Genomic DNA, 18998 nt, shown 5'->3' with positions numbered 1-18998 from the left:
CCCCGGTGCCTTTACGTAACTAAAGGCACCGGGGTTGCGGTGCCACCGGCTTGGGCCCGTAATCGCTGCTCGCAGCTATATTTACATTTATTTCTGTTATGACAACTCTCTGAGTGTTTGCCATGGTAATGGATATGGCAATGTTGATATGATTGGTCTTGGCTGAATAGATCTGCTACACTGTAGCTGTTGGTTATTGCTGCTGCTGCTGCTGCTGCTGCTGCTGCAGAGCAAGTACAGGACTTGTTACTGCCAAAACATGCAAAACATGCAGCTATGAGCAAGACAGACAGACATGCTGCTGCAGTACAAAATAGCATATAAATCGCTATGATTTCATATACATGGATGAATGTTCTGCATGTCTCTGTGTATAGGAATAGTTAACCCTCAGAGGTCGGAGATCACGCCGGCGTGATCTGCTCGCTTTTTTCCTTATGAGTTGAATTGAGACCCGAAATACTCTTTTGAATTTGATTTTACAAAACAAGTTTCATACATCAATCGATTCTGTTAAATGTGTATTATTTTTGTGTATACTCACAATAAAAACAAAGTGCTGTGCTTTTTGCCAAAAAAAGAAAAATAAACACGAAGCGAGTTCTGCCTTCTCTCTGCCAGTGTAGTCCATTCTGAAACGCGTCCGAAAATGAACAATAACTCAGCGAATACTCAGTCAAACAGGCATACAGTCACACAGGCATGAAGCTTGAATTCTCTTCTTTTTAATGAAGTAATTTATATAAAAAACAAATATTCTCATCTTGTGAAATCTGTATTAAAAGAGAGCGATTCCAGTCGAGCTAATTACATCTAATTCAGATGTAATGTGACTCCGCCCACGGAGAGCGCGCGCTATTCAAACGCAAATGACTGAGGCAATCCGCGCAAACCTGTGAACGCCCCCATATCAGCGCGAGAAAACACAAGTTTATTCAGATCATTACTTGTTTACACCGTCTTGCAGCTGTGAGGAATAATAATGGAAAATGTCCCCCAGAAGTGCGGGTATATCGAGGAGCGAGCTGAGGAATACTAGTAAGTTTTTTTCCTTCTCACGTGAATTTCTTCACGTGGGTTTCTGTTTATGAATGAATGAACGGCAGAGATGCGCGCTGTTTACCACAGCTGGTAAAGACAGTTTAAATTTAAATCGCGTGTGTGAATGAATGAATGATGATGTTTCAGCAAACTGTATTGCTATACTGAGATGAGTAAAAATCGACTGAAATATGTTGAAATAAAATGTAGGCTATTTGTATAAGCAACGTATTAAACTGCAAATTAACAATATGCCCTAATATTTCATGAAAACAACGTTACAGTCAAGCGAAATATGAAAGTAATGAATACATAGATAAAATGTAGGCCTATAATCATTTTCTTTTTTTACAAAGAAAGAGTACACTTGAAATATTGTTGAAATTGTAATATTGTTGTAATTGTAACCTTTTTAATAAAATGGCAAAACATATTTACAAGATAGATGTAAGCAAAATCTTAAATGGTCAATATAAGTCTTCTTCTAAATATCCTTTGTCCTTGCATTGTGGCTCAGCCAGTTTCACACCTGTGTGAATAGCTCATCATTATGCAGAGTGGGTGTTCTAAGTTGTAAACCACTCCTCGTTCACGCCTCCTCGCATATTGGCTTTCCAAGCAAAACCTGTTTTACATCAATTTAAATCAATGTATGGTTTTATGTGAACGATAAAGCAAGACTATTTTCACATGATTTTGAAGAAAAAACACTAGGCGAGGACATCCATTATTCAAAAGTCTTATTGACACATATTTACTATGTGTTTTGTGGCCTTATTTCAGAAATTTTAGTTTTTAGTTTTTTCAATAACCATGCATAAACATTATTCTCTCAAAAATGAAAACGTACATACACGTGGCTCACATATTATGGTAGCCCTGTTTGTGCTTTATAGAGTGAATTTACACCTTTGCCATTAATATGTTTATAAGCAACTGAAAAAAGCACAAATGTCAGGGCATGTCAGAACATCTCAAGGGCCCCAAAAACAGCTCAGACCCCAGAGGGTTAAGACTAGGGTGACAAATGGGGGACAGTCCCGAAATTGGGAGCTTTGTCCCGTGTCCCGCAATATGTAATCAGTGTCCTGTATGACTGTATTATTTTATTTCTTCCCTGAAATTACAATACCATAATAAGAAATATAATATAAAAAAAATGTGATTGGCGTTTTAAAATCAATTTGCACAGAGCGAGAGCGAGAAAATATCCAAACTATGCATTCGTTGAGAGGGGTTTTTCTGCTGATTATGACTGCATGGACGAAGCAAAGGAACCACTGTGGACCTAATCAAAACTCATTAAATATAGCTACACCAGCCAGGATTGCTTCTAGGTATGTCCTGGATAAGACCATCCTGATTAACTTGCCAGATCCAACAAAAAACATACACGTTCAAGATTCGCTGAATCTGGTAAAACACATTTATTGTTTGCATACTCTAATAAAGGAAAAACTAGTTGCTTCTTAAGGACATTTGTTTTAGTATAAAATGTGATTTTTAACTATACTAGCCTGTTATTCAGTTAATTATATTTAGTAGACTAAATAAGTCCCTAGAGAAAATGACATTGCATCTCTTGATTCGAACCTGGGCAAATAGAATGCCAGTCACTGAGCCGTTCACAATTAACAAAGCTTATTGGCGATTTAAAATGTTATCTCTCACACACGTCCAGCATTGTCTCGCAATATCACATCTACGTCCTGTAACAGAGCAACCAGGTGGTCACCAGACACGTAGTCTAATTTACCACACACACACACTGAAGCATGCATGACACTCGCTGTGTTTTCAGCCTTGAAAAGGGGTGGGGCTACATAAGGTCTATAGGACTACTATTATAGTAATCTCAAAGCATGGCCACGACATAAGGATGTTGTAACCTCAACAAAACGATCTTGTGGCCACAACATATTATCAAGTTCCCACGAATGAATATCTCGTGGCCACAACATATTATCACGTTCCCACAACAAAACTAAGTGAACAGAACATGTCCCGTAGGAATCACCTACCCAACGAAGAGAACATAATTTCCAGGTCCGATGTCAAAATCACACTGGACTGCCTGATGACAAAACTGTGAGTTACTGGAAGAAGGTTCTTTAAGGCTGCAGGCACAATTTGAACTGACATGGCCTCCTGGACAGCACATCTGCGTTTTCATGTTGGCATTTCGTTTTGGGTTTCAACTTGAGGTTGGCCTGGTGCAAACTTTCGAATACCTGAGCTAGGCACTGCATCATTTCTTTGGCATCCCTCCCCAGAACAATTATGTCATCCAAATAGACTTGGCAAATTTCCCATTGTAGTCCAGCCAGAACATGATCCATTAAGACTTGGAACGTCGCTGGGGCGTTGCACAGGCCAAATGGCATCACATTCCATTCAAATAGCCCCTTCCAGCCTGCCCTTGGAGTTAACTCCACTTGCCAATAGCCTGACGCCAGATCCAAGGTGCTAAACCATTTCTCCATAGACAGAATGTCCAGGGTATCCTGGACTCGTGGAAGGGGGTAAGCATCTTTAATAGTGCATTCATTCAGGATTCTATAATCCACACAGTCTGTACGTCTGATCTTTCTTCCATACCATAACAATTGGCGAAGCCCAGCTGCTATGGCTAGGGGCAGCTAAACCAGTGTCAAGGTTTTGCTGGATCTGTTCATCTGCACTGCACTGTTTCTCAAAGGCCATTCTTCAGGGCTACTGTTTTACCGGCGGACCTGGTCTTGTTTGGATGTCATGTTGCACCAGGTTGGTGCGACCAAGGTCCGTCGGTACAGCTGAGAAAACATCACCATAAGTGCTCAGAAGTTCTGCTAGCCCTTCTTTATCCAGACTTCCCCAGATGCACTATACTCTCAGCATATAAAGACTGTAAATGACTTGGGACAGTTGCGGGGGTTGGGCTTGCAGTTGGCAGCTCAGAGTCGGCAACCCTTACAACATTTGCAGGCTGTAGAAACCCAGCAATGGCTCCCCTCCTTACTCGCATGGTAATGGTACTTGAGTTATACAGTTTTATTGGAATTTGTTTATTGCATTGAGCATCAATTACAATCCATGCCACCAACACTCTGTGTTTCTCCATAAACCCTTTTGTTGGGCTAAATAACACGTTGCCCTGCACATGCTCTCGAAAATGTGCATTTCCTGGCACGATATACAGTATTTACGTCCTGCTTCCAGAACAGTGGTGCGTGCTATTATAACAACATGCACCCTGGGTTTGTTTTTGGGATTAAAGTAAGGTATCTGCTCACCGAACAGTACAATTTTCTGACTGCCAAAGTCGAGGCGTGCTCGTGCTTGTTCCAGGAACTGGTGTCCAAGAATGGTTTCTGTGTCCTCTGTTACATCGGCTACAATGAAATTAACGCTGACTGTGTGGGTTCCGACCTATATCGGCATGTGGACTTCCCCGAGAACATCCACATTTATAGGGCTTATTCCTTGCAGAGCTGTATTGTCGATAGTTCAAGTGGGGGTCGAACTCCTTTATTAATAGCCTCATAGCAGTGACGGGGTAGTACATTCCTTCTCGCTCCGCTGTCCAAGAGAGCACATAGCTCCATGCTGTATAACAGTGTGTATACACATTTCAGGACAGGCGCCCTTTACCTGGAGAATGGTGGAAGTAGGTTGGATGTCTGCAGAATGGTGTATTAATGGAGTTACACGAGGCAGATCAAGCCTGGGAGAAGGGAAGTTCCGTCTCATGGCAGTTGTGGCATACAATCTCTCCCCAATTAATTTTTCCTCGTTTGTTGAATCTTAGTTGGTGCGGTTTAGATTCCATTCTGAATGGTTTCTGTCTCAGATCAGAGTGTGGTGACACTGAACCCTCTCCTTCATTTTCACTCGGTTTGGGGCATTCACGGACTGCTGCAGCTCTGGCTCTCCGTTCCATTGGCCTTGTGGCCGACTGCATGAGTTGTGTTACACTGGCTGCAGTTCGTCGTGTGTTGGCATCCATTTCCTCCACAATGCGGGTGTAATCCCATCTACCCGACCTGGGGTTTTTATGTATCACTGCACCTGCTGCTCCGACCTAACAAAACCTCATCTGCACAGTCATTGTCCTTTCAGACCAGTGATTAGCTCTGGCACAATTCTCCAAACGATTTAGGGACTCTCTCCATGACTTTGAACCATCAAACTGACCTGGTCGGAGAGTAGGAATTCTTTCTCTTGGGGTACTGCATTCCTCTCCACTGTCAGATGATAGATCGTAACATGCCTGACGTGGTTTTCTTCCCTGCAGGCGGGGTCTAGTAAACTCAGGGAAACAACTCTCATCAGCATTAATCTAAGCAGTCTTATTTTCAGCCTCATGATTGCTATGCTGGACGGTACCACTATCATGTGGACAAGAACAGAGATTAATTGGTGATACAAAAACTCACTTTCCACAACACTTTTGAAAGGGTTGGTTTCCCTCTTTGTTTGTGGTGATATCTGTGGCTCATAGCAACACACAGGTCTGTTAACTGTAGCCGATTGAGGGCAAGGAGCAAAACTTTGCTTGAACGGATCATTTTTACTTTCATTATTGGACACTTGAACATCCAATTCATTTAACCAATCCACGAATGAGATGTGCGTCCATTTTTCCTCATTCTCTGCCATTACAGGCATAGCAGGGTTCAAATGACTGCTCTTATTTGTATTAGAGTATTTTCTCATCATCCTCGCTCTCTCACAAGCATCCGTTATCTTGCTCTCTCTGATAGAGAGAGCAAGATAACGGATGCTTGTTTGATCTGCTTTATTGATCTCTTCGGCATGCATTCGCATGGCTTTCAATGTTGCAGTGAACGTAAATACTCGGTTCATTTCCACTGAATATAACAAAGAAAAATAAGGAAACATATATCTCCACTCTATTCAGCGCTGCACACGCGACGTGTTCCGGACCACACTACCCATAATTCCCTTCCGAGTGAACTACAATTTCGCATCCTTACGACATTAAAGGAACAGCTCCCTATTCCTCCTTTCTCCCACAACATCGCCTAACACCAAACACAAATACACTCACGCATGAGCAAAACAAAAACACAACAGAAGTTGGCAGGAAAATCTCAAAACATAAATGCATACCTCAGTATACAAAGTAAAATTTGTTATATAAAACACTTACTTGTCGAGAGTGATGTCTCCCCATCCAAAAACATCTCTACAAGTGTCACATATGCCATGTATGTACGCTTTACTCACAACGCATGGGTCACAATAAAACTTTGCACTCGTACTTCTGTGGTCGATAAGTTGATTCATCCCACTAAAACTGCATATCAATCTTTTCAGAAGTTCATTGGCTATGAGATAAGCCAGTCATTTGCAAACTCTGATGCCCCATACTGTGCTGCTTACCTAATGCTGCCTGGTCAAACCTCTTGCATGAACCAATTGGCTCAAATTAGCTGTCAATCAAAAGTTCAGGGGTCAGTGGCCATTTAGACATAAAAAAAATCTGTAATGTTTACATGTGAAAATAATCTAGACCAACTGAATGTGTCGACGATGTGATAGCTCCGTCGGCTTACTTGAAATGCTACTACTACATTCCGTGGATATTTATTGATATATAATTGTGTTATGGACTAAATATTTCACCGAATGTCTGGACCCTTTACAGTGTAACTAAACCATTTTTGTTGTAATGTTATGGACCAGTGGACTAACAGGAGGCTTTATAGGTTACTTCCTTCATATTTTTAGTAGATTATTTGGTTGTTGATGGTCTGACAAAGACTATGATTGTACCTGCTGTGTTAAGTGTATATTAAAATGGCTGACATCGTTCGAATCACAAGAGTCTCAGCTTTCCAAAAATATGTGACATGTTTAGCTTTTAATTTTTGAGTTGTTGTATGTCGCAAGAATATGCAGTGTACCATGGACGACACATCAGAACACTATCTGCGTACCTACAATACAAGGAAATGAATCAGAAATTAAAAAAAAAATGCCTATAAAAAAAAAAAAGATTTACATTTTTTTTTTTTTTTTTTTTTTAAAGATTTTACATTTTCTTACGAGCCTGGCAAGGTTTGCCATTCCTTGGACGTGCAGTCTTAAAAGATAATGTCTTTGTGCAGGACCTTGAATGTAGTAACTTTATCAATGCTTGTTTTGTCCACATGTGTAGCATGTTTTTAAATTATCACATTAAATATAAATTAATTCATTAAAACACAGGTTTATGATGTGTGTAGTTAATATATTAGAGTCACGGATTCAGCCAGCATGCCATCAGCACCAGATCATTCAGCTCTACCCACTCATTCACAATCACCAGAATATTAACCCGTCACACCTGTCATTCATAGTCTGTGTGCTCATTTAACCACCCTACAAAGTATGTACCAAGGGAACCAAGGTTACATACGTAACTGAGAGGTTCCCTTTCATAGGTTCTCTCAACACTGCAAGACCGTCGCTATGGGAACAATATACCATAACGCCTTCAGATACCTGAGAATAGCTTGAAGAATAGGAAAGAGTCCGCTCAAGCAGATAAGACCTGGGAGGCCTGAGAAGAAGCCATTCCACTAGTAGAATGAGCACACACACCTAGAGGTGAAACAAAACCACGCACCTCATAGGCCGCCTAGATAGCCTCAATCAGCCAATGAGACATTCTCTGTTTGGTGATGGCAACTCCTTTGTTTTTACCATCAAAACACACAAACAATTGGTCAACATAGATCTTCAACGCCCTCACCGGGCAGAGGCAGAGAGACTGCACATCACTCCCTGCCTCCGAGTCAGGAGGGGAAAAAAACTCCAAAACCACTTGCTGGGAATGAAAAGGGGTTGATACAACCTTAGGAACATACCCTGGCGTAGGTCGCAGCTAGGTCTTATTTTCTTAAGAGAGGATAGAGCCACCAAAAGAGACTTCTTTGTTTTTCTGACACAGACTCTAATGGTTCGAATGGATGATCTGCCAAACCTTCCATGACGATAGCCAAATCCCAAGAGGGAATTTGTTCAGGGTGGACAAGTCATATCGTCCCTTGTAGAAAACGGAAACACCTCTCATGGGCACATGCTCTGGAGATATGGCTGCCAAATAAACTTTAAGAGTGGCAGGGGCTACCCCCTCTGAAAAACTACTCAACAGGAACTCCAGTATTGAACTCACAGGGCAATGAACTGGGTCCAGGTCACACTGGCTGCACCAAGAGGTAAACAGCCCCCATTTAAAAGCATACAGGTGCCTCGTAGAGGGGGCCCTAGAGTTAACAATAGTTTCTGTATTCTCAGTCGAGAGACCAGAATGCATTAGTGCGCCCTGCTCAGGGGCCAAACCCATAGCTTCCATAAGTCCGGACGGGGATGTCAAATCGTCCCCTGGGCCTGACTCAGCAGGTCCGGTCTGAGGGGAACCTCCCAAGGAGGGCCGACTAACAGACTAACCAGGTCTGAAAACCACATCTGAGTGGGCAAGAACGGGGCCACCAGCAACAGATGTCTACCTTCGGCCTTTCGTACTTTGAGGAGAACCGCTAAGAGTAATCGAATCGGTATGAAGGCATAAAGCCTGGCCCCGGGCCACTACTGAGCCAGAGCATCCAGTCCCAAACAAATCCACCTACGTTCGGGCATTCCTGATAGACTTCCCCCCTGCCTATGAGGGATGTGTCTGTCGTGACAGTTTTGCGATGACAACATGCCCCCCAACTGGACTCCTCTGTAAAGGAGTGAAAGTCTCGACCACGGACGCAGAGCATAAAAGCGCTATCCCATCACCCAATCGGGCTGGCCCATTACGTCGAACGTGAAGGGTTATTAGGCCCAAGCATTGCACGCACTTGTCGTGAGTGTCTCCTCCTGCGATGAACCTCTCGCATGGGTCAATGTATTTCCTGAAACTCATCGTGTCTGCTTGAGAGGAGTGGAAAAACTGCTCTGGAGTATAACAAAGAACACGATAAATACGCTTTCCTACTGGCGACATAAAATCCACTTCCTGAAGGAATAAAATCTGATGAAATAGCGCGTAGCACACTGATATGAAGCATACATCGCGTATTCTTGGGGCGATGCTAAGTGCTTTTGGCCAATCAAATTGGCGTGATGGTATGAGGGCTTAAAAACATTCCTCACACCAACGGTCGGATGGTCTCGCAGTGTCAAGAGAACCTATGAAAGGGAACAAATGGTGCTTTTCCACCGCATGGTACCGGTTCGGTACTGCTCGCTTTGGTGCTTTTCCACTGCATGGTACAGTACGGTACGGCTTTGTAATCAGTGGCAGCGGGATTTGTGATGCGCGGCAAAAAAGGCTGCTTCCAAGACTTCGAAACCTCGTGGTGGAGGTCTTGGAAAAAGGGGAGAGGCTTACGGGGCGGGGCTGGGCTGGGCTGGGCTGGGGTACGACTAGTCAAATACTGATCGTTCAGTTTCGACAGGGCCTGAGTTTGAGCAGGCTCGCTGTCCCATTTTAGCCCTAGCTTGTCTACAGCACAAGTAACCACTTCTAACAGCTCGTTGTACGACGGCGAAGTGCGCTTCTTCTGTCCGCTCGGAGGGAGAGAGCCACACAAATCGCCTATGAGCTAGAGTGCGGATCGGGCCGAATTTTTCTGTCCGAGCCCGGCCCGCGTCTGACAGAGCAGTAACCGAACCCGACCCGAGCCCGACATGCATAAAGATATTTATGTCCGAGCCCGACCTGAGACCGACAAGGAATAAAATCTGATGAAATAGCGCGTAGCACACTGATATGAAGCATACATCACGTATTCTTGGGGCGATGCTAAGTGCTTTTGGCCAATCAAATTGGCGTGGTGGTATGAGGGCTTTAAAACATTCCTCACACCAACGGTCGGACAGTCTCGCAGTGTCAAGAGAACCTATGAAAGGGAACAAATGGCGCTTTTCCACCGCATGGTACCGGTTCAGTATGGCTCGCTTTGCCGCTTTTCCACTGCATGGTACAGTACGGTACGGCTTGGTACGGCTCACTTTGTGGTGCTTTTCCGCTGCATGGTATGGCTCGGAACAGCTCGCTTTAAATGGTACCACCTCTATTGAGGTACCGATACTAAAACGTGACGTGAAAACACTACAGATCACTGATTGGTAAGTAAGAATCGTCACTAACTGCGTTATTGGATTTGTAACACGAGACACCAAACCCGCTAGAATTAAATAGTCAGCAACAGCCACCAACAGCCACCGCAGTATTATTTGTTCGCACAATTTTTTTAAACAACTTGCTTGAAAAAATAAAATAATAAACTTGTTTTTCAGCAACTATAACGATCAGTCTATAATCTTTTGGGCTGCCAGTTGTGCTTAAATGTTCTAGTTGCCAATGACTGCTCATTGTCTCTGTATTTTAGTACTACTATTTTAAAGCGTCCATAAGCTCTGGAAAGGCACTCTATAAATTGAACATTATTATTATTATTATTAAAAGAATTGTAGTAACTGACGTTAGTATGGTATCATATGGGTTGCAATACTCAATTTTAAATGTTATATTCAAAATGACAATGCAATATGTAAAATGGCAATGAATTTCAGTGCGCAAATTGAAAATGCATTCCGAGCCGAACATGTCCCCGTCCCTCCCACCCTGTCAATCACTGTGTGAAGTTGGCCCCCCACCCAATGCAAAAAGTCGGTAAAATAGGCTCAATCATTTTTACTTCGTTTGATCCCGGACGAGCCCCCATTAATGTTACAAACCCCTTTAGTCTAGAGAGAATAAGGCGTGCAACATTAAAATACTGAACGTGTACTGGAAAACATCTCACTCACAAACCAATCTAGTTTAAGTAAAGTGATAATTTATTACAATGAGAAACGATATGAAAAGGACACCTCAAAATAATTGATTACATAAATGTACACTTTATACAAACCAAAGAAAAGGTTTACAAAAGAAAGAGGTAAAGAGAAAAGACCTAGACCGTGCCAAATCAAAGAAAGAAGTAAAACCAAAACCAATCTTACTAGATAAACAAAACAATGGGCCCTATCTTGCACCCAGCGCAATTGACTTTGTACACCGACGCATGTATCATTCCTATTTTGCACCCGCGCAAAGCGCGCTTTTCCCTCCACAGAAGCACGTCGCTAAACTAGGGAATGAACTTGCGCTCCCTGGGCGGTTCAGCGCAAAAAAGGAGCCGTGTTCCGGCGCAAACATTCCTTCATGCTATTTTGCAGGTTTAGAAAACAATTGCGCCACTAACCAGGAAAAAATAGTTTAAAGTCAGTGGCGCGTTGTGCATGTTATTCATATGCTATTTTAAGGGCGCATGCTTGGCCATAATCAATGTAGCTCGTGCACAACACGCATACACTTTGATTCTCTCATCTACACAGAAGCAGCAGTTTTCATTTTTGCAAATCATACATTATTACGATAGATAGATAGATAGATAGATAGATAGATAGATAGATAGATAGATAGATAGATAGATAGATAGATAGATAGACAATTTATTATAAAAGCATACATCTAGCTTACACATTTACCCAAATTATCATACGCCTTTTTAACCGAAGTTAATTTGGGTGGGTTTCTCCATCCCCAACGTCCCTGACGAGAGCGTTGCTCTCCTTGGCTGTGAACCGCTCCTGGCGTGCGCCTGGCAAATCCGCCGTTACAATAGGAATCCGCTTTAGAAAAAGCGCGTCTGCTGAGAATGTGAGATGACGCTCTGATTGGTTTATTTCACGTTACGCCCAAACCACACCTATGAATAATGAAGCTACTTCAGACCAACCCATTTTAGATTTGCGCCTGGCGCAAGAGTCATTTATCCCGCCGGGAAAATAGCAACAGCGCCAAGACCCGCCCACAAAGTTACTTGCGCTTTGCGCTTTGACACTTGCGTTTCAGATCGTTAAAATAGGGCCCAATGTATAGTTTGACTAAATTAACATTCATCAAAGACAAAAACAAAAAGATCTTCAGCGTCAAAGACGCCCTAAATAAACTACTCTTGCTAACAAAACGAACTAGTGTTCTATACACAATTGATAACTCAGTGTAGCACATGTATATCACGTGATATCTCAGCTGTTCTTTTCTCTTTCAAACAACCATAACAGAAAAACGTCGAAATACTGACAGAGAAAAGACAGCCCAAATGAGCCTCTCTTACCAAGTTCTCAAACAACACGTTTCTCAAAACACTAAAATGGTACAGGGCAAACATGCATCACAAAACGATCAAGTGAAAGTAAGTGTGCTCTAGCGTGCAAATCATCTCCCACTTCCCACACAGGTGCGCTCTTTATAGGCACATGGCGCGCCCTCATTGGAGAAGCCGCGTTGTATCATCACCAAGCATTTCGATGATTGACAGATGGATAAACCAATCAGGTGGCTGCATCGTCCTGCTAAGCGTGAAAGTAAAGAGAGAAAGGGAAGGGGAAAAAAACAACAACTCCAAACAAATAATAACATAAGACGTAACAGTGTACATTTTTTAGTTTGTGCTGTTTCAGTTTTTTAGATATTAGACATTTAATTACAGGTGATGACGTCACCAGCCCCCCGACCTGTTCCACATTCACACAAAATAGTCTTGTTTGTTTGTGCTTCGTTTGTGCTGGTTAAAGTTTTGTTTGTGCTGCTTCTGTGTTTAAAACATTAGACACTGAATTATAAACAATGACGTCACCAGCCCCCCCGACCTGCTCCACATTCACCCAAAATAGTATTGTTTGTTTGGGCTTCGTTTGGGCTGTTTTGTGCCGGTAAAAAATTGGTTTGTGCTGCATCGGTTTTTAAAATATTAGACACTGAATTATAGACGATGGCGTCACCAGCCCCCGACCTGCTCCACATTCACCCAAAAAAGGCTGGGTCTTCTGAATTTGACCCGTCAGATTCCGTGACCCTATATATTTATTAATATCTGATCAATATGCTTTTTAAAATAGAGAGGGGAGATGGTCGCACATCACATGAGTCACTTTATTGAACATTACATTCAGTTATGGTGAAAGAAATTAGAGTGGTCACATTTTCCAGTAGCTATGAATTTGACCCGTCAGATTCCGTGACCCTACTGTACCTATAGATTTACCAATATCTAATCAATATGCTTAATAAAATAGAAATGGGAGATGGTCATACATCACATGAGTCACTTTATTGAACATTACAGTCAATTATGAAGAAATAAAGAGCGGTCACATTTTTCAGTAGCTGAACCATCATATTCTGTGATCTCAGAGTAATAGGCCTTTGCATTTGTATGGAAAAACTATAGGATCTCCAACATTATTGGGTAATTATAGTTAACAGTAATAAGAATAAAGATTAGCATATGTGTATCATACAATGAGAATATTTTATACAAAACTAAACCATCATTAACACAGTCCAGTATCAGACAACAATGCAGCTTAATGTTGACACCAAACAGGTGTCGACGCCTGAAATGGCAGAAAATTCTCCCAGACGTTCCAACAACGTACTGGTTCTATCACCTGCAGACACGTAATAATCTACGGAAACACTACCATTTCTCTGTTTACGCTCCACTTCATCTGCCAGCGAATCGGCTCGGAATGCGTTTTCAATTTGCACATTGAATTTTCAAAAATGAAAATGCAATCGCAAGTGCCTTAACTGTGAGTGTAAATGCAATTAAGAAAACTAACATTTAAATGATAATTTTGCAAAAAATTTTGCTTGAACATGTTAAACAGATCTAATCATTTCTGTAATACATTTTCATTTTCATTTTGCACACAACGTTGTACAAATGTAATGGAAAATGTACATGTAAATACAGAAATGCATTGTCATTTTGCATATTACATTTCAAATTGAATATCACTGCCCATATGTTAACCTGGACCACAAAATAATCACATTGGTCAATTTTTTTAAATTGAAATTTATACATCATCTGGATAAATAAGTTGAATGAATATAAATAAGCTTTCCATTGATGTATGGTTTGTTAGGATAGGACAATATTTGGCCGAGATACAACTATTTGAAAATCTGGAATCTGAGGGTGCAAAAAAAAAATCTAAACATTAAGAAAATCACCTTTAAAGTTGTCCATTTATTTTTGCGATTGTGCTGCATTCACTCATAAAAATTAAATGTTTTATATATAACAGTAGGAAATTTACAAAATATCTTCATGGAACATGATCTTTACTGAATATCTTAATGATTTTTGGCATAAAAGAAAAAAATATAATTTTGACCCATAAAATGTATTGTTAGCTACTTGTGACTGGTTTTGTGATCCAGAGTCACATATGCTTCCATATGTTAGAGCATATAAAAGGAAAATACATCCTTTCATCCTTACATACTTTCATCATTATATTAATCTATATCCTGCACAGATCACCCTTTTCCTCATCTATCTTTTTCCAACATTTTGAGTTTTTGACCGAATACCTGATAACACATTTAAGTGAAATCTTGTTTTTGTTTCCTTATCATTACTACACAGAGAAATACAACCAAGAGTGATCCTGGATTCGGCTGGAAACAGATGAGGAAGGATGTAGCCAAACTGACCTTTGATCTTTACAAAAACCATCCAAAGGATTTTATTGGCTGCTTAAATGTACAGGCAACCTTGTATGGAATGTACTCTGTTTCATATGATTTGCAGTGCTATAAGGCAAAAAGGATGCTAAGGTAAGTTTGTGTGTGCATGCGTGTCCATGCGTTGATATAGGAATCATCCAGTTTGAGATAGGAAGAGAAAGAAATAATGTAACAATTAAAGTATGTAAGTCGACAAAGGCCATTTTTATTACTTTTTGTCTTGTTTTCTCAAAATCACAGGCAAAATAAGTCATTAAGTCATTTAAAAGTCAAATTTTCTTACAATATCAACAACAACAAAAATGCTTTCTTGAGATCAATAAATATTATATTAATGACTGACCTAGTAGTTAGAACTGCAAAAGATGGCACACAAACTTGTGAAATTTAATTAAATGTAACCTAAAACAAATTTAACCAAACTAAGGGAAGAATTTATAAACTTATAGTGATTTCATTTTTTTTATGATTACAACCTTTATTTTCTGTCTGTTTTCTACAAAATGCTGTAATCACGACACCGGCCTCACACCGTTCTCTCACATTCATTATATTTAATGAATAATCCAACAGACCCTTCACCCAACAACAAAACTAGGTGCCAAGGTGTCTGTGAACAACCCCCAAAAGCCAGAAAAGGCCTCTGGTTACCATGGCAAAAAGACAGATCAGCAAGAAAAGACGGTTTTAGGACCCAAAGGAATTTAGATTCGCTCTCAACTGCATTCCCTATTGCACCAGACATAAGCCGCATTTCCACCGCAGGAACTTTCCCCAGGAACTAGGGACTTTAGGGTGGTACTCTGTGTTTTTCCACCACAGGAACCAGGGTCTAAATGAAGTTCCGGGTAGATATATCCCCCTCAGAAAGTCCCTGCTTAGGTAGCTGAGGTAGTACTTTTTCAAAGTTCAGAAACTTTCAGGGGTGGGACTTGGGTGCTGAACAAGCTGATTGGTTGAGTTCATGCCGCATTTTGATTGGTTGACTCCACGCAGCATTTTATCTGTTGCGGTGCGTGCAGTAACAGTTGTTTGCTATTCAAATTAACAATGGAGTTTAAAAAAATACGATCGATGGACCAACGACGAGGTTCAGGCTTTATTAAGCTTAAATTCAGTGGATGAAATCCATCGGGAACTGGAAAGTAGCCAGCAGTCCTAAGTCACCGGACTATTTGCCTAATCTTCCGGTACTTTAGACCACGGTGGAAACGCAGACAGCAACAGGTCTGAGGGGAAAAAAAAGTTCCTGGGACAAATTGTTTCGGGTAATTTCGGTGGAAACACGGCTATGTAAGGCCCATAAAAAGGACCTCTTTCCATTTATTAATTGACAAACATTTCTATGAATCAACATGCATATTTCCAAGAAATTGAGTGTTTTATTTTTATATACAGTATCTCACAAAAGTGAGTACACCCCTCCCATTTCAGCAAACATATTAGTATATCTTCTCAAGGTACAATACTATAGAAATGAAACTTGGATAGATTTTAGAGTAGTCAATGTGCTGCCTGTATAGTAGGGGGTGTAAATCGGACAGTTAATCACGATATGATACGATATCGATTCTCTCAGGCAGCGATACGATTTTTGCCGATACCTCAAAAAATTCTACGATACGATTCGATTCGATTCGATTCAGGGCTATATCGATCGATTAATCGATATTTAGATATTATGTGCCAAGTGTACACAGCCAGTTACGTTTATTAACTCACACTAATAGCCTACATGCAAAAATATATAACATGAAAGTTGAATTAAACTCTTTGAAAATTGCACACCCTCTCCCAATTGGGACATATACAAGTTGTTTGTTACAAGTTTAATAAAAAAAAAAAAACATGATATGTGACCTTGGACCACAAAACCAGTCTTATGTGTAATTTTATTAAAATTGAGATTTATACATCATCTGAAAGCTGAATACATAATCTTTCCATTGATGTATGGTTTGTTAGGATAGGACAATATTTGGCCGAGATACAACTATTTGAAAATCTGGAATCTGAGGGTACAGAAAAATCGAAATATTGAGAAAATTGCCTTTAAAGTTGTCCATTTCTATTGGCGATAGTGCTGCATCCATTCACAAAAATAAATGTTTTATATATTTAAGGTGGGAAATTTACAAAATATCTTCATGGAACATGATCTTTACTTAATATCCTAATGATTTTTGGCATAAAAGAAAAATCTATAATTTTGACCCATACAATGTTTTGTTGGCTATTGCCACACATATACCCGTGCGACATAAGACTGGTTTTGTGATCCAGGGTCACATATATGAAAATGAACAAGAACGGAGTTATCTGTTTTTGCAAATGAACTCTATAACAGAAGTTCATTCGCAAAAACAGATAACTCCGTTCTTGTTCATTTATATCATGTTTTTTCATTTATATTGTGCATTTGAATATCAATCAAACTGCAGCTGGGTTGTTTTGATTAAGTAACAATAACAACAACAACAACAACAACAAAAAAAATATATATATATATATATACTGCTAACTTACAAAATTAAAGTTCATTGAAAGTATTTTTTATATCTATTTTGTTTTTGTGGCAAAAGTAGATAACTCCACATTTCATGTTTCATTTCAAGTTAAATAAAGCCAAATAATTGCTATGATACATAATAAAACACTTGGTTAATCTTTGTAACGTTAATCTTCTCAGCTGACATAGACGCCTGTCAAACTTTGTTGTTGTGATTAACGTACACGCAATACAGAGAGCTTTTCCCTCACCACTAACGTGCTGTTTTAGCAAGATTCCGTGAAAAAGTTTCAGCTTTTATTTTCCTTTTACGCCCCGAAGAAGATATCACGGGTTCATCAAGTTCGCTGAAATCCATCCTCGATCACTTTTAGTCAGCTTTGACGAAACTCCTCTCAGGTAGCGCGTCTTTTCAAATTGACAAGCAAGCAGCCTTGTCACCTGACCTGAATACTGCGCACTGATGCGCTAGCGCTAAAACGGACTTTTCGGGGCTTGCCGTTTCTGCTGTAAAACATGAACTCGTGATGCCTTGACAGTGGAAAATACCGGCTTTTGTGACAAAGGGTTCAGTCAATCTTGTCAGGCGTCTATTTCAGCGGAGAAAAGTTACGTGAGGATGTGGAGTGTGTCAAAATAAAGGTACCGTATATCGATATTTTATGTGTGGTATCAATGCATCGTATCGTTAGACGTTTGATCGATGCATCGATTCATATCGATGTATTGTTACACCCCTACTGTATAGCAGTATATATTTACTGTCCTCTGAAAATAACTCAGTGATTATTGTCAAAATAGCTGGCAACAAAAGTGAGTATTTAGTATTTTGTGTGAGCACCATTGTTATCTAGCACTGCCTTAATCCTCCTAGGCATGGAATTCACCAGAGCTGCACAGGTTGTTGCTGGGATCCTCTTCCACTCCTCCATGATTACATCATGGAGCTGCTGGCTGTTAGTCACATGGCGCCTCTACACCTTCCGCTTGAGGATGCCCCACAGGTGCTCAATAGGGTTCAGGTCTGGAGACATACTTGGCCACTCCATCACCTTCACCTTCAGCTTCCTCAGCAAGGCAGTTGTCATCTTGGCGGTATGTTTGGGGTCGTTATCATGCTGTTCGACCCAGTTTCTGAAGGGAGGGTTTCTGATGGTTCTGCTTCAGAATGTCGCAGTACATGTTGGAATACATGTTTGCCTCAAAGAAGCCTCCCCAGTACCAGCAGCACTCATGCAACCCTAGACCATGATGCTACCACCACCATGCTTGACTGTAGGCAAGACACAATTTTCTTGGTACTCCTTACCAGGGTGTCACCACACATGCTGGACACCATCTGAGCCAAACAAGTTTATCTTGGTCTCATCAGGCCACAGGACATGGTTCCAGTAATTCATGCTCTTGGACAGGTTGCTTTCAGCAAACTGTTTGCGGGCTTTCTTGTGAGCCAGCTTCAGAAAAGGCTTCCTTCTGGGACGACGGCCATGCAAACCGACTTGTTGTGGTGTGTGGCGCATGGTCTGAGCACTGACAAGTTGACATTCCGCTTCTGCAACATCTAAAGCAATGCTGGCAGCACTCATGCGTCTGTTTTTTGAAGCCAGTTTCTGCACCTGACGTACAGCACAAGGACTCAACTTCTTTGACTGATCCTTGAGAGGCCTGTTCCAAGGGGAACCCATCTTGGAAAACCTCTGTTTGACCCTGGCCTGTACTGTAACTCAGTTCCAGGGTGTTACCAATCGTCTTATAGCCTAGGTCAACTTTGTGGAGAGCAACAATTCTAATTCTCAAATCCTTAGAGAGTTCTTTGCCATGAGGTTCAATGTTGAACATCCAGTGGTAATATGAGAGAATTGTACACAAAGCACAAAA

General features: G+C 40.9%; 1 protein-coding gene across 1 annotated transcript in view; it reads left to right on the top strand.

The window, feature by feature from the left end:
• The window catches only part of cidec (cell death inducing DFFA like effector c), a 106105-nt gene that overhangs the window by 73247 nt on the left and 13860 nt on the right, over positions 1 to 18998 (top strand). The window contains exon 6 of the mRNA XM_081381203.1: positions 14511 to 14701. Coding sequence (XP_081237329.1) covers positions 14511 to 14701 — 191 coding nt within the window. The remainder of the gene's footprint in view (positions 1 to 14510; positions 14702 to 18998) is intronic.

This window comes from Scardinius erythrophthalmus (genome assembly GCF_964197995.2).
Source record: "Scardinius erythrophthalmus genome assembly, chromosome: 12".
Lineage (NCBI taxonomy): Eukaryota > Metazoa > Chordata > Actinopteri > Cypriniformes > Leuciscidae > Scardinius > Scardinius erythrophthalmus.
Note: the sequence above shows the minus strand (reverse complement) of the source record. Positions and strands in the feature narration are given on the sequence as shown.